Source organism: Notolabrus celidotus, chromosome 20 (genome assembly GCF_009762535.1).
Source record: "Notolabrus celidotus isolate fNotCel1 chromosome 20, fNotCel1.pri, whole genome shotgun sequence".
Classification (NCBI taxonomy): Eukaryota; Metazoa; Chordata; class Actinopteri; order Labriformes; family Labridae; genus Notolabrus; species Notolabrus celidotus.
Window position 1 is genome coordinate 18211463 of NC_048291.1, and position 25762 is coordinate 18237224.

Genomic DNA, 25762 nt, shown 5'->3' on the forward strand with positions numbered 1-25762 from the left:
GATCGGAAAGAGGATTTTACGCCGAGCCAGGATCTCTTTGGGGTACTGGTCGTTCATGCCGTAGTTTGTCCCTTTGAGCTGTACACCTTGTTTTTTAACAAACTCTTTGTGTTTATAATGCTCAAACTTGGCTATGATCGGACGCGGTTGTTTGTTGTCTCTTTTAACTGCTCCGAGATGGTGGGCGCGGTGGAAGGTGATTTGTTTTAGCTTGTCACCGGTGATCTTTAATTTGGAGGCCATAAAGTTTTTTAATGCCTCTTCAGACTCCGCGGGATTGTTACCGGCAGTTTCAGGAATGCCAGAGAATATTAAATTATCCCGCATAGATCGTCCCTGCAGCTCTAACACTGTCTCTTTCAGTTCCTTATTCGCTCTTTGGATACCTGACATATCGGCAGAGAGAGTTTGGACGGCAGTTTTAAGTTGTTTATTCTCCGAGTTTAGTTTAGTAATTTGCTCGTAACAAAATTCTAAACTGGTCTTGAGCTCCTGGAATTCTTTATGCAATAACTCAACGAGAGCGATGCGCGAGTCCATTGAGGAGAGATGGTTATTAATCGAGATTAAAGTTTCACTAACCTCGGGGTTGTTTGACGGAGCCTCTGTTTGGGTCGGCGAGTCGGATTGGGAGGCGAAAGATACATTAGGTGAGGAATCAGGGGAACGCTGGCGTTTTGCAGAAGGGGCAGAAGCCGTTTGTTTCCCTTTCTTACCCATTTCAGCAGCCTGTTGGTAGTAGTAACTGTCTATGAAGTCCTCCAGCTGCTCCAGGGTTGTCGAGTATTAGTTTTACGTGTCCTGATTCACGGAGTTATTCTTCAGTTAAGTTATATTACGATAACGGTGTATGAGATTTGTTTGTTTTCAAAAACCGGCACCGGGCGCCGCCATGTTGAATCTACACCAGTCTCGTGAGAACGGGAATCACAGCGTCATCGAAACCTCTCAGTCAGACCCCTCGAAACCTCCCTGTGATCTGATCTCTGATAACCACCTGTTGATGTAAAGTGTGAACAAAATGGATCGTGGAAATTTTTTTTATGAGAAAACACAAGGTTATAGGAACTGGCCCATAAATTTATTACTGTTGTAAGAACTTAGCTGGCAAAAAACAGATAAACAAACAAACGCTACAAACTACCAAATTGTCTAGGCAGACTGATGAGGAAGAGGAAGATAATCATGCAAACATAAGGTGTAATCACTGCTAACCTTAGCCAGCCTTCTAATGAATCCCACACTTCACTAGACGTGACTATCCTATACCTTCAAAAAAGCCTGACATTAAGAAGAAACTGGTTCATTGTATGATTTGCACCCGTCTGTAAGTTGACAACAATTTTAGTAATCAATACATTTAAAACCCTAATTCATTCTTAAATGTAACCACTTGTTTTTGTTTGAAATTGTCACAGATTTTCTTATAAGCATCATTGACATTCCTTCTGCCCCTGTCTTATTCCATGTATTTCTTTCTTTTATCTCTCCTCATTCAGCATGTTGTGGAAGTGTTGAGTCTCTTATCAGATGATGTGGAGACTGATGATGCTGGGCCAGGTGAAAACCTCAAACTGCGACTCAAGGGCATTGAGGAGGAGGAGATACTGCCTGGCTTTATCCTGTGTAATGCTGAGAACCTCTGCCACTCAGGGCGCACCTTTGACGCCCAGGTTAGGATAACACATTGGTTCTTTTTCCACATTCCAAGAGCAACAGCTGATTGCATATAATATCTGTATAAAAGAAATTTCAAGATGTATTTCTAAGTAGAATGCATATTTTGGCAAGGGGTTGTTGAAAACATATACAACATATAAGTCCTTTAATTGTTCTATGTCTAATATTCTAGTCAATGTGTTTACTACCACTGGATCTGCTTCATTGCGTTCCCGCTGCGTCTCTGATCCGGCAGGTCAGAGCCCTCAGGATCAGATAACCAAGACTTCTATTTTTGCCGGATGCCGTAGCACGATGCATAAATCTCAACCATAGACTGTATAAATAATGGATGTAGTATCCATGACGTCACCCATCTGTTCCTGAGAGCTGTTTTGAAACCAATCGGCGGTGGCAGCCATATTGAAAATGTGGAACTCAACCAGGCGTAGTGTGACGCAAAGAGGCTATGTGCTCCCGTCTGGGAGTCCAGTCAGTCATGTCCTTATTTGGGCAAAAACTTGTAATCTTAATATCTTCTGAACCGTAGCGTTAGACAAAAATTCACCCCCCCCGTACAGTGTGTGCCGATAGAGGGATTAGCTACGTAGAGCCAAGCCGTTTTTTGAACCAGGCTGTAAACATGTTTATTAATTGTGCAAAGATCGTCTTTTTCGAATTGGTGTCTATGTGGTTTCTGGTGTTTCTGCAGCCAGCCTCAAGCGGATTCTCGATGAATTGCAGTTTATAACACTTCCGCATGGGCTTCATACTTTTAGACCAGGGGTTGCCGCTTGAGCTCAACAGAGAAGATCTAGCGGGACAGGGAGTCAGGCACCAAAACATATTAAAACATCCTGTTAATTTTCAGAATAAAACACTTAAAGTTATCCCCAGACCGTTTTCACTGAACTACAACAACAAACTGTCATAATGAGCAAAGCCAGATTTGGAGTCATTAGAGCAGAGGTTTTCAGAGGCCAATAAAGACAACATAGATGAGGAAAGGAGTCAGATATATTCATTAATGCAGTAATTACCACGGGAAAACCTTGGTTACAGTCACATTCTGAAAAAGCAGCCAGTGGGTATTGATGGATGAGAGAGCACTGAGCCAGACCGCAGCAGATTGAAGACGGACTGGACAAGGATCTGGTGGAAGTCTCGGGTTACTTGGTGGTTGGCTGGATGATAAATGACTGTTGCGCTGCTAACTGGTCCTGAAACTCTCACAGTTTCTGAGTTTGTAGAGCTGTTTTGGCAGGGAAATCAGTCTTGTAGCTTTTGTGCACCGTAATGAAATATTGTTCCAAATAGTGCTCCTTCGGAGTGGCCACACTTGCAGTGCAGATAAGACTGATAGACTTACAGAAAAAAAACCTACCTCGAACTCCAAAATATGTTTTCTCTACTTTAACATCAGCCTGTGCTTTGAAAGTGCAGCTTGATAACTATATGATTGACAGCTATTTGCTACCCCTCAACCTCCCACTCTGACAGGTTCATAGTAGGCTACTATTTGAGCAAACTGACCTGGTTGCAGTTTTGAATTGCTGCCAGAATTGTCTGAGAATTGATGTGTTGTGGTAGCATCAGGTGAAGTGACAAAACATTTGTTTTCAGATGTCATTACTTCTCTTCACAGATTGTCATCATTGAACACAAATCCATCATATGTCCAGGATACAATGCAGTCCTTCATATTCATACTTGCATTGAAGAAGTGCAAATTACGGTAAGACGTAAACTCAGTTTATGCACTGCTATAATAAATCAAAACAAATGCGATGTCAGTGTAGTTTGATACTTTTTGTTTTGATTTTATAGATGTGGTTGTTGAATATCTACATGATTGATTCATATTTATGAAGCATCTGTATTCAATTATTTCTCCATGCTTTGTGTGCAGGCCTTAATCTGTCTAGTTGACAAGAAGTCTGGAGAGAAAAGTAAGACACGACCACGATTTGTCAAACAGGACCAAGTCTGCATTGCTCGTTTGCGCACGGCAGGAACCATTTGCCTTGAAACCTTTAAAGATTTTCCTCAAATGGGACGGTTTACCTTACGGGACGAAGGTAAAATGACAGACACAGACCTGGGGCGGTTCAGCCACATTTTATGTGTTTATACACTAATCAGTCATAACATGATGACCACCTACCTAATAATGTCAATGTCCCATTTTTGCTGGCAAAATAGCCCTTACCCATTGAGGCATGGACTCCATGGACCTCTGTGGCTGTGCTCTGGTATCTTGCACCAAGACAGTGGCAACAGAACCTTGGAGTCCTGTTAGTTGTGGCGTGGGGGCCTCCATGTATTGTATTTGTTTGTCCAGCACATCCCACAGATCCTTGATTGAATAAAGTTATAGGGAATTGGAAGGCTAACTCAACACCTTGAATTTGTGCATTTTAACCATCCGTGAACCGTGGCATGTTACATGATCCTACTAAAATAGGCCACTACCATTACAGAATAACATTACCACAAAGGGGTGTACTATACCTGGTGTGCAACGAAACAACATAGCCGGTATATGTCAGAGTAACATCCACATGAATGACAGGACTGCATACCTTGGTCTGCATACCTAATTTCTATGTCAGCCCACTCTCTACGAGGGGTTGTTTTTTTGTAACTCATTATTTTTGAAGATTTTAAGCTTACGGGTTTTGCATAAACAGAGGGACAGCTAACTTGACAGACAGGTGGGTATACTGTAGCTGTTAGCCAGGAGACTGAGGTAATGCCTCAACTGAGCATCTTTTCCTCATAAATGGTCGACCAAAAGTTAGGTTGAGTCAGCAGTTACAATATGACAACTGCTGACAATAAGCTTCAAAACTCTGCATCAGAGACCAATGGGTGATGTCACAAAGACCTCTTCAATTTTTTATGCAGCCTATGGAAACAACACATACGCTTCTAACAATCCACATCGTATAAAGGAAAGAGTGATTAATCAATTTTCTATTACAACCTACGTTAACTTGCCAATAGCTTTAGATCTTCTGTTGGATTAGACCACTCAGACCAGCCTTCCTACCCTATCCATCATTGAGCCTTGGCTGCTAATAATCCCACAGGTTTTCCTGTCTTGGACTTCTTGAAGGTACTGACCACTGCAGACTATTAACACCCAACAAGAGCTGCAATTTTCGAGATGCTCTGACCCAGTTGTTTAGTCACCACAATTTGCCCTTTCTAAATATACTCACATTCTTACGCTGTCACAAATATCTTTGGAGGGAAAAAGGTTCACAAATAATAATAATCAGTGGTCATTATGTTTTGACGTGTGTGTCTGTGTGTGTGTAAATTAATAAATGAATGAGAGCACTTCATCAATTTCAGTGAAGCAGTGATTGAAATGTAATGGATTGATTTTTGTTTTGTTTTTGTGTCTCAGGTAAGACGATTGCCATTGGTAAGGTGCTAAAGCTGGTTGCTGAGCGGGACTGATGTGGACTAAGCTAAAAGTCATAGTGAAAAGAAACAGGCAGTGCTCTGTCGTGACCTGACCAATCTGTTGTCAGCAGGGACGGTGCATCCTCGCAACACCCCTATTCTGCTTGCCGAAGATCAGCTTCAGAAAAAAAAACTCATGTGACACAGAACCTGTTTTTGGGTAAATGACAAAGATGAAGTCCACACGAGTCAGCTTTCTCATATTGAGAGCTATGCTATGCCATTTTTGGGTTTTCCCTATCCCCAATTCCCTCTTCTGATTTACTTATTACATGAATTTTTTGTCCTACATTTTTTTATTCCTTTCATAAATGACTATGGCTAATTGCAGAAGTTATATCTGTTAATGGATGAGGAGCAGCGTTTTTCTTTAAACAGAAAATAATTTTTTGAAGTAAATTGTAAAAGAAATTGTTAAAGAACTAAAGAAAGAACTGAACCAGATGGAACCAGATGTTACTTGGGTGTACATGTCTCCCTTTGCTCTAACTGGTTTATTTTATGGCTACTGCCAGTGAGCTTGAGCGTTTTCAATTGTTATTAAAGAAAACAAATATGACAATAAAAATTTAATTGGGAAAACAAGGTTTGTTCATTTGAGGAGCACATGATGGGGGTTTCATATATTTAGTTAATGTCTGTCTACAACCCAAGTTCAACAACAGTTGGGATATTGTGTAAAATGTTAATTAAAAGAGATTTTGACGGTTTACAAATTTAAACGATTAGTTCAAAGATGTGAATGAAAAATTTGATGTTTTATGAAAAATGTGTTCTCATTGTAATTATGGTACCAGCAACATGATTCAACACAGTTGGATTTCAGAGGATTTTGGCAGCTCAGCAGTTTGGGGTCTCCATTGTCGTAATTTTGTTTGAGCAGTGGTGCACCAAATGTTTTTAAAAGGTGACACTGCAAACAGGCCAGTTTAACACAAAGACTTGTCTATTACACAGACATGCTGTTGTAATGCGTGCAAAATGTAGCTTAGCATCATCTTGCTATATCATGCAAGGTCTTCCCTGATAAAACGCAATGTCTGGATATGTTGCTCCAAAACATGTACATATTTTTCATTATTGTGGTGCAGCCTTAGATGCCGTGCTACCCATTACATGGGCCTTTATGCATCCCTATACCACCACCGATGCTGGCTTTTGAAGTGTGCACTAATGTACAGCTGAAAGATGCAGCGTCCATGATTTGTAAAATTCAATGCTAAATTTTGATTTGTCAGACCCCAGGACAGTTCTCCACTAGTCATCTTAAATAGGCTCAGGCCCAGAAAAGAGTCTGGTGTTTCTGGATCATGTTTTTATATTGGTCCTCCTTGCATGGTACAGTTTTAACCTAAAATTGTGGATGCAGCGACAAACTGTATTCAAAGACAATGGTTTTTAGATGTGATTTCCAATGCAGTCTTGTCTCTTGTTAATGCAGTGCTGCCTGAGGGCCTGAAGAGCATCCAATATTGGTTTTATACAGAGTTTTCTACAGATTCTCTGAATTATTTTATGGTGTTATGTACTGTAGATGATGCAATCCCCACACTCTTTGCAATTATACGAACATTATAGGAACATTACTCTGGAATTGCTGAACTACTTCCTCACAGAGTCTCGCAATAGAGAATCTCTTCCATCTTTACTCCTGAGGGACTGCTTTTCTGGGCTGCCATTTGTACACCCAGTCATGTTGCTAGCCTGTTTCAAAGTAACCTAATTAGTAGAGATGTTTCTTAAGGTGACTGTTATTTCTATTTTTAATGAGCATTACAAAACTTTTCAGTGTTGTCCTTGTCCCAACTGGTTTCAGCATGTTGCTGGTATCAAATACCAAATGAGCATGTATTTTAAATGGAGACTGTCAATTTTTTTTAGTTTCAACATTTGATATGTTGTCTGCACCATTTCAATTCAATATGGTCTTAAATTACTTGCAAACCATCAAATTCTGATTTATAAACATTTTGCAGACATGCACCTACTCTGATTGAATTGGGGTTGAACTACAGAGTTGATAATTTTTTGAGTTCACTTGACACAAACTGATCCTCCTGACAAGTCATGTTGATCATGTTTTTTCTTTTCAACTTTCATCATTTCAGGAATTTTGCTGAAATTTTTTTCTCTAAAACTACTGTTCTGAAAATAAAATAATTTTTCTTCTGCAAATGTATTGTAAAGTGAGTTTCTGTCACAGCCTTCACCAAGTGCAAGATTGAAATAGTAAATTAACTGCTTCAACACAGTGAGCTGATCTGAATGGTATAACTTTTTGGAAATAATAGAAATGTACTGGATAAAATCGAAACAGTGCTACTGTTGCAGAGTTTGTCTACCAAAATCGTTGGCAGTCATTACTTTTTAAATGCTTTTAACCCCAGAAGCAACATTTTCAATTTTAAAAATGTTTTTCTGCTTTTGAAACAGAATTTCAACTTTGAGCATAATTTCTTGTTAACAGGTCCGTGGTCATCGATTTTTCTAATTGTTCCAAATCCCGTCAGCAGTCTTTACTTTTTACATGTTTTTAACACCAGAAACAAAATTTTCACTTTCTCATGTTTTTCACATTGGAAACACAATTTCTACTTTGAGCAAAAAAAAATTGCAGCAGGTCCGAGGTCATTATTTTTGTCAAACTAAATATTTTTCCAATTGTTCCAAAAACCATATAGAGTCATAACATTTTACATGTTTTTCACATCAGAAACAACATCTTCACTATTTTCATGTTTTTTTCTGCTTTGAGGTAGAAATTTCAACTTTGAGCAAAAAAAAAGTTTTGTGACAGGTCGGCGGTCATTGTTTCTGTCAAAAAAATGTTTTCCAATTGTTCAAATTCCAGTCCGCAGTCATTAGTTTTTACATGTTTTTAACATCAGGTGAAAATTTTCACTTTTTAAATTTTTTCCTGCTTTTTGAGAGAAAATTCAACTTTGAGCAAATTTATTTTGCAACAGTTAATCGTTTTTGTGGAAAAAAAAAAGTTTTTTCTTCATTTTATTTTGATTTAAAGAAACTAAAAAAAAAGATGTAATCAGTTTTTTAAAAAAAAGTAAGTTCTTCAAACTTCTGTTTTGAGTTGGAATCAAGGATATTTTTTATTATAGGGAAGTTGGCACAGCTTAATTAAACTAAGTCATGTTAACGTTATGTAAAGAAGTACTTACAGAGAACATAAAATAATTATGGTAAAGCTAAACAAACAAATTTGAGTTTGTAGTACTTCATTCTTATTTGTAATGTCAACAGAAAAAAAATAAATTTAAAGTTAATCGGTAAAAAGTGTTAATTTTACTTGTAAAATTGAGTTAGTGACAATTAAAATACCTATGTAACTTGTACTTCAAAAATTCAATTTCTTTGTACTTACAAGATTGAGTTAGTATCATGTAGACGTAATCAGTTTCAATTTTTTTTTTGAGTTCAATTAACTTATTAGGTTTTGTTAAGCCTTGTGAGTTTCCGTCAATTTGACAGTGGGCAAAACAGACAAGTTGAGCGCCGTGTGACGCAGAAAAAGGATCTGAGCATCATGTAGTGCTCCATGTGTTTTAGGTGCGATTATGAATTGCCAAGTGAAAATGTAATAAGGAGAGGACAGTAAACGGTACTGTCCCAGTATGCTGAAAAAGTCGAGCTACAGAATTAAATCTAGAAGTGGCAGTACTGGATGAAAGTGCCAAATTCAAAACTGGGGGTAAGGAACAGGCTTCATGGGAAAATAAAGTTTTCCATAAAGAAAAATATAAATGGAAATTATAGTATGGGGAAATTTAGTAAATTCAGTGAGACACTGCTGCTAATGTTACCTATAAAACAATCAAAAGTAGAATCTCTTCTTTACTGTTTATCATTTGCTTTAATAATTTTCTGTTGCAAATGTAATTATGTGTGCCCAAGCCATTTCATCTTATTACATTTTTTTGGGCAAAACAGCACATTAAATAATCAGAATGTTTCCAGTTTCCAACAACAGTTTCTTGTCTCACATCCTGGAAGCAAACTCCACTCTTCTGACCAGGGACCTGCTCACCTCTGATAAGGAACGACAACCTACAACACACACACACACACACACACACACACACACACACACACACACACACACACACACACACACACACACACACGCACACACACACAGAGAGAGAGAGAGAGAGAGAGAGAGATGCCTGACAAAAACATTTGATAGACAAACTGCAAACTGTAGATTCCTTGTCTGTGTTCTGTACCTGACAGAGCCATAGCCAGTCGCAGCTCCTCTTTTAGTAGTTCCAGAATTTCAACTACTCCCTGTTCCCCCTAGACACAAAAATACGATATGTTTTGTGTTCTGTGTATTAAAAGTGTATTAAAACTATGAGACTATTTTTTTTAGTGCATCAGATTGATCCTGCACACCAAAATTGAAAAAAATGCAATTACTGTAATAAACAAGTCCTTAAATATATTTATGAATTTAAAAGGCATCAAAGAGATGTCTAGGAATATGTGATCATAGATAAAAAATGTAGAGCATCACTTGACAGGCAAGGCCCCACAGCACTGGTCGGCCAATGAAGACAGCCTTTGCTCCAAGGGCTATAGCCTTTAGGACGTCTGTCCCTCTCCTCACTCCTCCGTCCAGGTAGACATCACAACGACCCTCTACTGCCTTCACCACTTCTTCCAAAACATCAAGCTGTGTACACAAATAAATTAACTTTGGTTATATTCATATTGTTACATAAATTACATTTCAACAAATAAATTAATAGATACTAAGAGATCCCTGTATTATTCCCTGAATGTAAGCATTTTTTTTCCCCTTGTTAATTAGGGCCCGAGCACCGATGGTGGCGAAGGCCCTATTGTAACCCTAAGGGTTTCATATTATAGGAGATTGCAGTTTTGGACCCCTGAACGTTAATGAAAGCGCAGATATTTTTGCACACTCATTGGGTCTGGTGAAAATTGCAAGTTATTATAGGTCTCAAAAAAAAAATTTTCAGTAGTGCCCCCTACAGGTAAAAATAACACCCAGTCTATGGTACGAACAAGCTAAGTTGCTATTGCTAAGCTTTTATTTTGGTATTTCCGCTGGGCTGCAGTGTGAATTTGCATATCAGCTAAATATTTAGGATCGCAGAGCAACATTTAGATTTAACATTTAACATTTAACATTTAGATTTAGATTTAGCATTTAGATTTATATTTAACATATAGATTTAGATTTAGCATTTAGATTTAGATTTAACATTTAGATTTAGATTTAACATTTAGATTTAGATTTAATATTTAGATTTAGATTTAATATTTAGATTTAGATTTAACATTTAGATTTAGATTTAATATTTAGATTTACATTTAACATTTAGATTTAGATTTAGCATTTGGATTTAACAATTATTTCAACTTAATATATTTTTCACAACAAAATGAAATGTGAAGAAGATCACAAATATTTCTCTAAATGTGATAAAAAAGTGACTTTTAAAAAATCACTCTACGTTTTTATGACGTTTTGGAGCTAAATGTGGAGAAATGTTGCTGTTAATTTCGGTGTGCACAACTTTACAAACGGCGCCCCATACAAACTAGGCACATTCTATAGTAAACCCATTGAGGATTAATACAAAGTAAAGGCATTCCGTTTAGACGAAAGATGTGGGCATGTCGGACTTTGGGGCGGGGCATAAAATAAAAAAAAAGGGATTTTTGTGACTTTAAAATGCACGTAATTTCACCTCATCCACCACACTCGTCAGTCCAGGGAAAAATTGCGACATTTTATGGGTTTCGCAAAAAAAGTCGAAAAAATGTGCTCACTAGCGCCCCCTACAGTTTTCAAAAACCCCTCCCCATAAGGGTTATTTTGAGCTAAATGCTTGAAAAATTTTACGCATATTAATGACATCAGGACGCACAAAAAAGCCTCTTGCACCCATATCCCAAACTCAACAGGAAGAGCGCCACCTAGCTTTGAACATAAAAAACGGGGCAAAGTTGGTCAAAATAAGGGTGCTTTCGTTAACTTCTCCGAAGGCACTTCTCCGATTCAGTCCAAACCAAGGACAACCTATAGCAGACATATTGAAGATTAAAAATTATAAAAGGAATTATCTCCAGACAAAAATTGTGGGTGTGGCAGCCGTCGAGGCGGGGCATCAAACGCACATACAGCTTTGAATGTGAAGAATGACGCCCAAATAAGGGTGCATACTTTTGAGAGCTCCTCCTAGAGTTTTTCTCCGATTCATTCCAAACAAGGCACATTCTATAGCAGACATATTGACGATTAAATTATTGTTAAAGGAATTCTGTTCTGACCAAAATTGTGGGCGTGGCTGGCGTGGAGGCGGGGCATCAAACACACATACAGCTTTGAATGTGAAGAATGACGCCCAAATAAGGGAGCATACTTTTGAGAGCTCCTCCTAGAGTTTTTCTCCGATTTAGTCCAAAAAAGGCACATTCTATAGCAGAGATATTGACGATTAAATTAGTGTTAAAGGAATTCTGTTCAGACTAAAATTGTGGGCGTGGCATGTGTTGAGGCGGGGCATCAAGATGCAAAGGAGAAGCAAGTCCTGCAGAACTCATTTAAATATGCAAGGAAGGAGATCCAGCAGCAAAAATCTGTTGTGATGAGTCAAGCTGCACATCTGGAAATAAAGGACAACACCATCCAGAAGTTACAGGAAAAATTACAAAACAAAATGGAGGAAACTAAAATGCTTGTCCAAGCATTTGCCGAAGGAAGTAAGTACTTTCATTATCCTTGATTCAAAAACAATTCATGTAGTTACTAATTAATGCTTAAACAATACATGATAAAACATTGGTATTATCAAACTATCCCTACAACTTGAACTAAGCAGTGTGACAACACAACAACAACACAATTAAACAAACAATGCACACTCTTCCATGCAAAACATCATTGCCAAATGTATCTTTCTATGTTTCAACTCTTCAGTGGATGCAGACTGGATAGATGACAAAGAAGGACAAGCAGGTCCATCTTACAGTGCAGATGATACTTTCCTACAAATTTCATTCATATACCAAATTGTGTGCAAGTGATTCTAGCGTTTCTTATCACACATTATAATATACAATTTATCCTGATAATATGTCTAGTTGCTTTTCCCACAGACAAGCTTACTCACCATGAGGCCACCTGATCAGATGCCAGCACCTTGCTGATGAACCACTTACCAGATCAAAATGTACAAATACTGTTGTGTATAAGCTGTTTCTTCATTTTTGGTAATATATTATTTCTTGGACATGTAAATTACTGGTATTAATGTGTTATATTGTTTTTGTGGGCAAAATTATTTTGATATATTTCAAATGCTCTTATTTGTATTTCCTTTGAGTTTTTCTTAAAATTGGTAATAAATGTCTGTTTTCTAAAAATCTGTCTGTTTCATATCATCTCTGACTGAAACATATTAATACATAAATATGAACACTATAAGGTTCACATCACTGCTATCCAAAGTAACACTAAGAACAACGCTCATTGTTACACATGTTACATGTATTTCACATTCTATTGACCAGGACAGTAAAAACAACCTTCAAAACACTAACATCAAACCGCCAAAACATTTCTCCAAATAACTTTGCATTCAAATTAAAGCAAAAGTCTCTGCATAAACCAAAGAAATGTTTTTTTAAGACTTTCAAATGCCCAAATCTCCAAAAATCATCAGGCAGTGGCCAGAACAGGCGATGCTAACTATCAGGCAGTGCATCAACGCACATACAGATTTCAATCTGAAAATGTAAAAATGATAAAAGGAATTCTGTTCAGACTAAAATTGTGGCCGTGGCACACTGTCAAGTTTGGAGGTTTTCTTGGCAATCTGCCAAAAACTTGGAACGTTTGCACCACCTAGGGCAGCATATACTATCAGATCCTGCTTTCGCATCACGCGGCGGCAAATATCAAGCGGCAATTTACGTGTGGCGGCAGCTCGCGTAGGCGGCGGCTGCAGATGTACGAGGGCCCGTTCATCGCCGCTTGCGGCTTTAATTATTATTATTATTGTTATGGCTATTATTATTATTATTATTATTGTTGTTATTACTATGACTATTGTGTGTCTGTGTATATATGTATTTATGTGTATGTATGTTTATATATATAATTGTATTGTTATTTTATTGGTCATTTTTTTGTTTTTGTTTTTGTTTTGTATTATTATTATTATTATTATTATTATTATTATTATTATTATTATTATAAGACATTGTTTATTCCAAGTGTTTAACACATTTGTCAAACTGTCCTAATAAACAAATTTCATAAAAAAATAAATAAAGAACGCCATCATCAGAAACCCCCCACTGTGACAAGAAAAGGACAGAGCAGATGAAGCGAATACAAAGTTTGATCTCAAGTCTGAAGGGGAAATTTCCTGAGACGAGACTTTTCTCCACTTTTTGTCCAATAATTTATCTGATTGGACCAAGCGGCAACCTCCGGTCTAAAAATATGAGTCCAATGCCAAAGTGCTAAAAACTGAAGTTCATTGAAGATCCACTTGAGGCTGGCTCCGGAAGTACCGGAAACCACATACAAACCAATTCAAAAAAGCTGATCTTTACAGCAGAAATGAACATGTTTACAGCCTGGTACAAAAGGAGAGTGTAGTCTGGATAGCTAATTTCTCGATTGGCACACACTGTACGGGGGGTGAATTTATTTCCAACATGGCAATTTCGAAGATATTGAGATTACGAGTCTTCCAATGAGAGGCACAGTTGACTTGATTGACAGGCGAGAACACTGTAGCTTGGCTAGGAGGCTAAAACTCTGCCTCTTTACGTCACAGTAGCTCGACAGCAGCAATATGGCTGCCGCCGCCGATTTGGCTCAAAACAGCGCTTCAGAAACTGATCAGTGATGTCACAGATACTACGTCCATCATTTATACAGTCTATAGATTGGACAGTGACTTTATCCTAAAAGCTGTCACTGTAAAATGATTGACATGTCACAGATTAGTCATTAAATACCCGTGTGCGAAGATGAGTTATTATTGGTGGTGAGAATAAGTTTGCCTTTCATCATATATTATTTATACAGTAGCCTATATTATTGGCTTATGACACATTTTACATCAGGTTATTATTTCACGTTTCATGTTTGTAGGTCTATATCTGTCCAGTAAAGCTAATTCTATTCGGATTTTGATTTTTTTTTATAAATCCTACCTGATTGCTTATTACATATTCATAATTTAACATTTTGCAGTTCAAAATAAAAATTGCTTGATTTAAATCAAAGTGGATTAAATCATATATCTGTAAAATATCTTCATCATATAAAGGTGCGAAAAGAAGGAAAACACATTATCCAACAACATGCCAGCACTCAAATGTGTGTAAGAGCGATCTTAAGTGATCTTGGATTTTGATCATAGTTAGGAACAAATCCCAGACAAAAACTTTGCTGAATGTCAGAATCTTCTTAGAAACTTTGTAAATGGGTTTTAAAAAACAATTTGTTCTTAAGAGCGGTTGGTGAATGAGGCCCAATTTGATCATTTTTGAAGACCATTTTTTAAAATATAGACCAGACAAATATAAACAAGCATCTACAAAAACACACATACATATCACAAAATACACAGACCGTGGCTGGTACACCATCCAGTTGTCGCGCTCCGTGATTGGATACCAGGATGCCATCAACACCATACTTCACTGCCTTGACAGCATCCTCATCTGAACAAATAAAAACATACTCATTGCTCACATATTCACATTTGATGGTTGAGCCATCTTTTTTTCTGTTTTAATTTGTCACTCCTCCCTACTATGTTACTTTTCTGCCTTTGTGTGTTGTCTCATCAGTGTTAATGTGTGCCCCATCCCATATAGTTTTCACCTGCCTCCTAAGGGGTACACCACAAAGCAAGCTTAACATACCCTGGCTTTTTTTGAGTAAGGTGGCTCAGCAAAGTCTTAAGCTCCAGGTAGAGATGTCAGGTACCATGGAGCTGGTTATGAACTTTCTCTATTAATTCAGGCTTTTTGCATGTTAACATAAGAGGAGGCGTTAAGGGACTTCCACCCCTCCAAATTATTATGCAGGTAACCTTTTCTTGAAAATCTGGAAGGCTGATGTTCAGAAAAAAATTGTGTTTTAGTAGGATGTATTTAAGGGCTTGTGCTTTAACAAAACCCTTTTTGTTTGAATCTACAAAGCTTCCTCATATTATTTATCACAGACCAAGCGTATATAATTGTGCCACATTATTATGCAAGACCTATTCAACTTTGACCATGGGCAAGAAAAGTGACCTGACCAAAGAGGAAACGAGTCAAATTGTCAAGAGTCTGAGCAAGGGGGAATCTACCAATGATATAGCCAAGAAATTAAAGCGTGACCACCGAACCATAAAAAGATACTTTCAAAATAGTCAGGATGTGAGAAAACCCTGAGTAGAAAAAACTTGTTGAACATTATCAAGTTGAGAACTGTCAAGAATCAAATTAAAGGTTGCTAAAGACCCTTAGCTACCAGTCAGGCCATTTTTGAAGCTGTGGGGCTCGTTGATGTACCCAAGTCTACTTGATGTAGGATGCTAAGACAAATGCAGAGGTCCAAAAGGCAGCGAAAAGACCTCCACTGAAGAAAATACATCAGGAAAAACGACTGGAATGTGATAAGCAATACATGAAGGCAGACTTCTCCAAAGTTATATTCACTGATGAGTGCCGGGCAACCCTAGATGGACCAGATGAGTGGGCATCTGAGTGGATTTCAAGTGGCCATGCTGCTCCAACTCAACTACAATGTCTACAAGGCGGTAGTGGTGTTATGTTCTGGGCTGTCCTTGTTAATTATGAACTTGTTGGTCCTTTCTTGGTTCAGGATGGTGTAAAAGGTCCTTCCATGGAGGAAAAGTCAATCAGCTAAAGTGAAGAAGACGTCATGCATGACAATGCACCATCACATGCCTCACGTTATTCCCAGGACAAGATGGCAAATCAGGGCTTTGAAGATGATCGTCTCATGAACCGGCTCACCTGATCTCAACCCGATTGAGAACTTGTGGTCAATAATAAATAAGATTATTTACATTGATGGCAAGAAATACAGCTCAAAGAGCATCTTTGGAAAGCCATACAAGGTGCAGCACACTGTGGCAGCAGAGAAGTCATCAGAAACCTCACAAAATCTGTTTACCAGTGACCTCTGACCCTCACTGAAAGAAAGGAGGTTATATTGGACATTTGAGAAACACTTTAGATTTGAAATGTTTCAAAGACATTAACAGTTTTATTTTATATACAACTATAAAGAAAACTTTTGTTTTTGTTGAAGTTTGAATACAGTTGTAGTAAATATTATTATTTTTAATCAATAGAAATTTTTAAAAGGTGCCTAGTTTTAGATTTTCATAAGTTATATGCTCTTATCACCAACTTGCATAATAATTTGGCACACTCATTTCTGCAGATTCTGCATTTATGTGAAAATACAGCCGGCGTACTTTGAAAAGCTTATCTTAATCTTAACCACACATTTAAAGAAATATGTTCACTATCTGACTTCTGAACAAATTTGAAAATGACTGTTAATATAGTTTTTAAAATATTCACAAAAATGCAACTTGCATAATAATTTGGAACGCAGTGTATATACCTTATATAAATGAAGACTGATTGATTGATTGAAAAACAAAAAAACAACACACAAGCAAATATGTGCATTTGAAAGTCTGGCAACATCCACTACTTACAAAACACACATTTGTACACTTGTGACTCTCATGAAATAATCATGCGAGCATGTGACAAAGCCCTGCACTTAGTGTGTCTGTGTGTCCATACCATTCAGCACTCCTTTCACAATCACAGGCAGATGTGTTTGTTTTTTCAGCCAGGTGATGTCATCCCAACATAGAGTGGGGTCTATTGCTTTTGCAACATAAACAGCCAAACCACTGTCATTGCCATAGTTCTTCTCGGAGAAAGCAAGAGAGGCTGATGAGAAGTTAGACATGCTGGAAACACACACACACACACACACACACACACACACACACACACACACACACACACACACACACACACACACACACACACACACACACACACACACACACACACACACACACAGTTAAGAGTTAGTAAGGGATGGTGTCATACAATCTTTGGTGTCTAAGATGGAATTTGGGTATTGATTTCATATTATTCTGCCTTTGCTGTTGTGTTTTGTTCCTACCTCAGATGGGGGGGTAGTTGAAAGTGATTGCGCATGTCGTTCCATCTTCTACCTAGATATGGGGTATCCACAGTGACAAAGATGGCCTTATAGCCCGCAGCTTCTGCCCGGCGAACCAATGAAAGTGTCAATTCTCTGTCTTTATAGATGTAAAGCTGAAGCCACAGAACTCCTTCACCACATTGAGAGGCTGTTGTTGATGACATCACTTCCTCTATAGTGGAGGTGGCCCAGGAGCTTAGCATCATCCCGGTTCCGACTGCTTTGCATGCTAGTGAGAAAATTATTACTGGTGTTAAATATATACTCACAATGAGCACTGAGGTTATCTCTTTAGGCTAATCTTTGACTGAATTAACTTTAGTAAATACAGACACACATAACGGTACATTTCAGTATGTTGGAACGTTGGGAAAAAGTTCAATATTTCCATCAGTTCTTCAAGACAGTAAAAATCTGTTATATTCTAGACTCACTGCATGCAAACTAAAATAGATAATATCATGTTAAATGTAAACAATGTTTTTTTTTTATATTTTCATATTGATTTTATTTATATTAGTTCATATTGTCAGTTTGCATTCCACATTTTAAAGTTCTACCCTGTTTTTTCTGTAACATAATTATGAATTTGAATCCCCATATATCTTTAATCTATTTCTAATAACCAAATTCCATTCAGCTCGAGATTAATTCTTTGTAACTATATTCACTAAGCTTAAGCAACATTTTTTTGCCTTTGTGCCAGTACTACACATAATTGAACATGTTCACAGTATCAACACATGACTCGAAAAACACATACTGAGGAGAGGAGATTATAACAGTCTCGCTACTTTCTAGTTTTATTTTAATCACTTAACATGTTGCTCTTTAGAGTTCACACTGGTGTACTATTGAATAGTGCTTCTTATTAAAGGGTGATACAACAACCGGAATGTGTATGGTTGGAGTACATTTTACCTCTTGCTGTAGCTATTTCTCCCTCAGGATGAGCCATCCTTTGCATTGCTGTGGCTGCAACACAGAGAGGCATGCTGAGCTTCTGGCCCAGCACAGAGACAGACAGATCCACTGTGGACACATTCCTCAGCACCCGAGGAACAAGATGCCACCTACACACACACACGCACGCACGCACGCACGCACGCACGCACGCACGCACGCACACACACACACACACACACACACACACACACACACACACACACACACACACACACACACACACACACACACACACACACACACACACACACACACACAGAGAGTAAGCTTAAGCAACATTTTTTTGCCTTTATGCCAGTACTACACATAATTGAACATATCCACAGTATCAACACATGACTCGAAAAACACATACTGAGGAAAGGAGATTATAACAGTCTCGCTACTTTCTGGTTTTATTTTAATCACTTAACATGTTGCTCTTTAGAGTTCACTCTGGTGTACTATTGAAAATGCTTCCTATTAAAGGGTGATACAACAACAACTTTGGGCATGGGTACAGTCAGAATCTTGGACATTTGTCAACACTAGGACCAATATATAAGCCTTTGACCGTCTAGAATGGCCCTTCTTATGGTGTGTATCAAAACATATGGGTTTTGGCTTCAATTTTATTAACATGGTTAACACTATATATGCAAAGCCTTCTGCAAGTGTGGTCACTGGCAATCTTTGTATTTCTCCCTTTAAAATAACCTGAAGCAGTTGTCAAAGTGATCCAATCTTTTCAATGCTGTTTATATTGTCACTTGAGCCCCTGGCACAGTCTACGTATAAGGATCTCACAAAATATTACACCAATTCAAATTAAATCTACCCAGCATCATATATCACTCTTTGCTGATGATGTCCTTCTGTTTTTCTCTGATATAAAGAATTCGCTTCCTATCTTGAGTATGTCCGAACAGTTTAGCTTTGTCTCTAGCTTCAAAATAAATTGGACTAAGTCCTCTCTTCTACCTTTAAATCTAACAAGTAAAGAAGAATGTGATCATTTCAATACCCCGGTTGTCTGCCACTTTAAATACTTAGGAATAAACATATTCCCTTGCCTTAAGAAAACTGTTTGTAAGAATTTTGCCAGCACTCTGAAGATGCTTACTCGTGATTTGGAGAGGTTAGTAGGAATGGTGTCAAAAACGTTACTTTTTTTCTGCTGGGTTTGGAGAAAAGGTCATAATACCCATCGGTACTCATCAGTAAGTGAAGTAATTTGAGACTATCGCGAAATCTCTGTTTTCCAATGCTTTGTATAAAGCCATGTTATTATTTCCCTCGTTCCCGTTGTCCTGATTGGTCGAGTCGCCCTGATTAGCTGGGAAGCCACTACTTCCTCATAGAACGCACACGACAAAATGTTGTGGGCGGGGTCACGGGAGCAGAGAGGGGAGGGGGTAGTGTTGACATTCGAAATCTTTCTCTGAACTGATGTTTATATCACGACTACCAACAGCAGCTTTAAGTCACAAACAATAACTCATCATTCAGTGCTACCTAAAAATAGGTTACTAACCTGCTTTAAATAAAGCTGACAGCCTGCTCAGCACTGATGTTACCCTGTTATATGTGCTGTGGACAGTGCTGACTGCAAATAACCTTTATTAGACAAATCAACATTACTTCTGTTAAGCATCAGTGAATTGTAATCAACTCGTGGTTTGAGCTAACCAATAATAGTGCTATCATGCATGAAGGGCATTTTATTAGACTAAGCCTCAGGATAAACTATAGCACCAACGTGATAACAATACAACCATGATAAACTCACCTCTGCATGCTTGATGTTGAATTTTTAGAAGCTATTATTCCCAGTTCTCTGGGCGAACACAGTGTATACTGCATGGCACAGTTGTAGTCTTCCAGTTGCAGAAAAAACAGGTCACAAAAACATTTACCTGGAGGTCACTTCATTTCTCCAAGCTCTTCTGCAACTTCACCAAGGCCTTCAGCTGGGCCTACATGTAGTCGCCCTCCTACTTGCTGTGATTTTAGGGCCGGCATGCGTGTTCTTCTCACTACCATAGACTGTAGTAGAGCCTTTGATAGATATTTGAATAGATATTCTACAGCTCTAAACTGTACTGTATAGAAGCCAATCAACTGGCATTTTTTTACAGTCTGGAGAAAACTTGGATCATATACATTTTAATCAATGCATTTATTTCACTTGAGTACAGTACTACCAACAGTCTAACAAAAAGGTACAAGTGCACAAAAGAGCAAGCAATTACAGCTGTTGTGAGGAACTTTTGGTTTATGTCGATTTTGCCGGCCCCTTGTGGATAGTGTGATACTTATTTTCTTTTGTCCTGTTCAAGCTAAAGTAGTGTCTTCTGACAACAAACTCATCCTGTTGTCTTTTTTATCACAGTGTGATTATTTGCCATGAAAAAGTAAAACAATGGTTGTTTCTACAGACTTATGTCAATCATCTGGTCTGAGAACTCAGCCCCAGAGCAATTTTAGGCATTAAGAATGACAACTTTATTTCTTCATCCTCCTAAATGTTTTACGTGTAGAAGTCAATTCTCAATACGTTTCAGGGCAGCAAATTCTGGAATATTTATTCCAATGTAGCAAAAAACTGTTTATCTTTAAAATGTTATGAACGATGCTTGAAAAAACTTTTAACCACTGTTACTTAATTATACGCATCATGCTTAACCACATACTCATAGAGTAGGTGTCCATGCATATCATATTCATATTTTGTACTTTTGAATTCTGTTGATGTAATAACTGTATTTATATTAATTGTTAATTTGGTATATTCTTATGTTATTTTACTTTTAGTATCAACTATTGTCTTTATATGTGTCAATTTAGTATTTTTTTAATTCATTTTTGATATAAGAACATTGTTTGGGTGGAGGCTTCAAATAAGCTCTCTGAGTTTTCTGCCTCTTTCTACACATTATATTATTTATCTTTGCTAATTTTTTTTGTATGTATTTTATTTTATTTGTGCAAATAAATAAAATAAAAAAACAAAACAAAAAAAAAAACAGAGATGGTTTCAGTGATTGTTGGTTTTGTATGCATTTGAAGGTAATAAACAGGCACCAGAATCAGTTTCAGTCTGTTTCTCAGCCTGTTAAATACTCCAAACATTGCCTTTAAATACTCTAAATGTACCATAAAGCCCATTCCTACAGAACTGGGGGTATGGTAACTACTTAAATGTACTAACCTTCACCAGTTCGTTTGTTAGCCTTCTCTACCCGACTGTGTGACCTTGTGCAAGCATAAATAACATTGGATGTTCAACCTTCAAAAAAGTAGCTTGAACCAGTAAGGGAGTTTAAAGTCTTTTACGGATAACTTAATAAAACCATTATCATAATTATTTATTTCAAGGGTGATGAGATGAAATTAAGAGCTGCTTCAGAACCCCCAACAGTGCTCACAATAATGGCAAAAATACTGCTCAAAAGGAAATTCGACACACTAGTGACAAAATGAGTTAAGCATGAAAAACACTGACATCCGCCACTATCCATTTTCAATACATTTCTGAAGTGTGTAACTCAACTGTGACAGAAAAGTCAGAAACAATTTAATCATTTGTCTACAGAAATGTGTTTTGTTACAACATACCGAGTTAACATATTTCTGTCAGCAGCTTACTTTTTTGTTTTGGCTTCAATATGTCCAAAGCAACTTCTAAATGTGTGCATGTGTGTTTTGTACCTGTTAAAAGCAGCAACGTTATCTGCCAGGGTATGCTGTTCATCAGCTCCTGAGCGGTAGTAATCATACACAGCTTTTGGAAGAATTTCCCTGGCTTCCACCTCAAAGTCTGAAACACACACACGTTTCCCTGACATTGTGTCCACTCAAATGCTAAGACACTCGGTCAGTTCACTGAGTGTAACTCAGACAGTGCTGTGTAAGAGATATTGTAATCATTAACTTGCTGGATGATACCTTGTTTACACATTGCTTTGGAAAACTTTTTAGCTCTGCTTGATTTACACAGTATTTCTACACATTATGAAAGTTAGAATAAATTTCAGAGGATTGTTGCTATTTTGGTCATGACTATAAAAACACCTGGGCCTTAGCATCCTCTGCTTCTTTAGACTTTTACTAGTTTAAAAGAGAGCAGATACTAGTTGTGACCTTTGGATTTTCATGTTAAATGTGTTTTGTTTAAACTGCTGATGAATTCTTTAAATAACCTAAGATACAAGTGTTCACTCACAGTTGTGAGTTACTGTGTACGTTCTGATTGTGAAGTGGTCATGACAGGGTCAAAGTTGAGAACAAGCTTTGTTATTGTTTTTGACAGAGGTGCAGCTTACGAATCTCAGTGCAGCTGCTTTTGATTCAACTTTTTTCAACCATTGCTTTGCATTTCATTTTGTATAGAATCAGGTATTTCCATCTTACAACTGGTTGAACACATGCACATTTATCAGCTATGATTTCATGTGTAGAATTTTTTTGTGCATTCAACTTCTATTCGGGCTAATTTTTACACTCTATAAGCAAAAACAACAGAAGAAAATGATCATGGTATAAGCCAGTGGTGTCCAAACTTTTTTCAAAGAGGGCCACAAATGTTTTTCAATAGGGTCGGGCAATGTGGGAAAAATATTGTCTCATTATTTTTCTATGGCAGGATCACAATCTGGATTCCATCACACTTCTTTTTCATGTTGTTTTTAAGACTTTTTTGACCAGCAGACAACATTTTTAGAACAAAATAATTTTTTTGAACAATTTTTATGCACCAAATTTAGCCTTTTCTGCACAATTTCATAATGTTGATCTTGTATTGTGTCCTCTTTTGTGTCTTCTGAACTTTTAGTGTTCATCAAGAACATTTTCACATCATGATAAAATCATTCATTTGAAAACCTGTCAACTTTAAGAGTTCTTGTGTTTCTTCTTTAGTGCCATCTTGCAGAATTCCAAGTGCTGATGATTCAGAATGGGATTAATTTCTTTGCTATAAATGAGATGTTTTAAGATGGAAGCTTGGGGCCATAAATAAATGGACCTTGGGCTGCGATTGCCCCCCGGGACGTACTTTGGACATGCCTGGTATAAGCTCTGCTTTAGTCTGTAATGAGCAGTGACTGCGCTTCATTTTTAACCAGTGGAGTGATTCCAAAGTCTTTTAAGCACAATTGAAAACAAAGATCTTGTCATCTGTCCCGAATCAAAGCTCTTCCTGAAATATGGAGCAGTGCTAATTATTTTGTGATGACGCTTGAAAACTGATAAGAAAAGGCAACAACCTAAAAAATGTTTAACTTTAAATTTAAGGCAGCGTATGTATGTACTGGCCTTATGATTCCTATTTCTAAATATAATACTCAGAACTTCCGATTTTCATGTTTTATTTAGCATACAACAAAATTCAATAAAAGCATTAAGAATTAACTTTCTCTACCATCACCAAAAATGAATTTCTCCCACTAAAAACGTAAAACTAGAAGGTCAAGAATAATAAAATGCAAGGATTGGGGCTGTGGAGTGAATACATATGAGGCAAGCAACATCTTTTGACAAGCAAGGCAAAAAAGGCAGAAATGTACACCTACAGCTGTATTCAACGAAATGACCAGAAATAGTTACAAATCACAACACAGACTAAAGAAACACATAGAAGAAAAAGAAGCAGACGGGTGTTCTTCCTCGTCCAAATAACTTCCCTTTTGCTTGTCTGTTCTTGGCTCAATAATGAGCAACCCAAAATTATGTCACACAACAGAACTTTTCTTTTCCCCCGACAAAAGCAAAATCTTTTATTCTGGGAAATCAGACGCAATAGTGAATTGTCAGAGTCTTTACTGTAAGGCATATGAATCAAATCACAGTTTGTTGTTTTCAGCTCTCTCTTTCATTTTGGGTTTCAGGAGGGTATCCATGTAGCCTAAAAATCCTGTCAAATCTTTCTTATTATTCTTGCCCAAATGAGCAACCTACAGGCCAATCAATCTTGCAAGACCATTCAGGAAAAGATTCAAAAAATCAAATGTGGCTTTGCAAATGCCTTATCCATCTGAGCTTTGGTCCCACTGAAGTCCCACCCACAGCGCATGCTTTATGCTTCAGAGGGAAACAGCCCCCTTCTCGCTTCATCTTGCCCTCAGGTGGAGTTTGATTGGCTCAAAAGTGGTGTTTATGGGTTCAACTTGGAAGAGAGCGACGCAGGCGAGGGGAGAAGGTATTTCCGAGTCGAGGGTGAGAAGGCATTAACCCTCTTTTCCCCCATTCAGCACTGCTTTGCCTAATCAAACCTTGTAAAGGAATGCATGGCAGCAGGCTCACTTAGCGCTGTTTAGCCCAATCGCCGATGGTTGGGGGAGTGTGGTTGCAACGGTGCCACAAGGTCGCTACCCCCGGAGATTGCCAGGGCGAACTTAGCATCCGCTTCCCATTTTCTCCCCCCAGTGTAACCTGGTGCTGCTGTTGCGACATCCCAGACCCACTGGACCTCTGGTGGATCTCCAAGCCTTCTTTGGATCATAGACATGAACCAGCATAGAGTTCACACCCAGGCAGTCCAACCTTCATACAACTGGGCCAAGTTGTCCATGTTGGTGGCCTCCCTGATGACAAAGTCCACCTTAAAAAAAAAAAGCACAGTTTATTAACACACTGGTAAACCGTGGGACTGTAGAGTTTTCAGTCAAATTGAGGTTAACGTGACTACATATTCACTTGCAAAATGCATGCTTGTATGAAGGTAGCATAGCTGAAAATGTACAAGTATTTGAACATTTTCAGTATCATGAAAAGATTGACAGCTTAAAAAAGAAAAAAGGCTCTTCTTGCACCTTTTAATTATTTTTAGCAGGAGTTAATCCTAATCTGTTAAAGGTGACATATTACGCTTTTTTCATCAAAATATATTGGTCTAAGAGGTCCCCAAAACATGTCTTTAAAGTTTATTCCTCAAAAAAAACACTTTGAAATCATATTTTGGCATGCCTGTAAACCCCTCTGTTTCAGCCCTGCTCAGAACAGGCGGTTTTCTGTGTCTGTGCCTTTAAATGAGAATGAGCTCTCTGACCACGCCCCCTCAGGAAGTGGATGTGGCCTCGGCTCTCCAGCACATTGATCTAATGTTTGCATGTTGGCTGAATATACACGGCTGCTCACAGACCCGAGTTACTTCAACCCTCTGAATTTGATCCAGAATCTGATCCTGACGGAGACGCGCCTGCAGCAGGACCTTTCTGAACCATTGGTCACAGATTTAGTGTTTCTTGTTGTTTTATTTGTCAGTATGTCGACGTGTGTCTTGGGACACAGCTACGAACATGTAGCTATGTGGCTATGCTAACTAGCGTTAGCACTTTTCAATGAAAAATAAAAATCATCCACTAGATCTTCAAATCTGCAGACGTGGGGAGTAAAATCGAC

The 25762-nt window shown here is 37.9% G+C and overlaps 3 protein-coding genes across 3 annotated transcripts in view; 1 reads left to right on the plus strand and 2 right to left on the minus strand.

The window, feature by feature from the left end:
- The window catches only part of gspt1l (G1 to S phase transition 1, like), a 31178-nt gene extending 25335 nt beyond the window's left edge, over positions 1-5843 (plus strand). The window contains exons 11-14 of the mRNA XM_034710962.1: positions 1500-1673; positions 3305-3394; positions 3569-3737; positions 5075-5843. Coding sequence (XP_034566853.1) covers positions 1500-1673; positions 3305-3394; positions 3569-3737; positions 5075-5127 — 486 coding nt within the window. The 3' untranslated portion in view covers positions 5128-5843. The remainder of the gene's footprint in view (positions 1-1499; positions 1674-3304; positions 3395-3568; positions 3738-5074) is intronic.
- A 3179-nt stretch (positions 5844-9022) lies between these two features.
- On the minus strand, positions 9023-22376 carry hao1 (hydroxyacid oxidase (glycolate oxidase) 1). Its single transcript, XM_034711806.1, has 8 exons — positions 22073-22376; positions 18338-18489; positions 17375-17645; positions 16981-17153; positions 14774-14865; positions 9665-9823; positions 9375-9444; positions 9023-9195 (listed from the first exon to the last, which is right to left on the minus strand). Exons 1-8 carry the CDS (start codon positions 22207-22209, stop codon positions 9128-9130), a joined length of 1122 nt encoding a protein of 373 aa, XP_034567697.1. The 5' UTR covers positions 22210-22376; the 3' UTR covers positions 9023-9127.
- A 1337-nt stretch (positions 22377-23713) lies between these two features.
- smg1 (SMG1 nonsense mediated mRNA decay associated PI3K related kinase) overlaps positions 23714-25762 on the minus strand; it is a 77102-nt gene continuing 75053 nt past the window's right edge. Inside the window, 1 exon segment of the mRNA XM_034711469.1 lies at positions 23714-24962. Coding sequence (XP_034567360.1) covers positions 24885-24962 — 78 coding nt within the window. The 3' untranslated portion in view covers positions 23714-24884.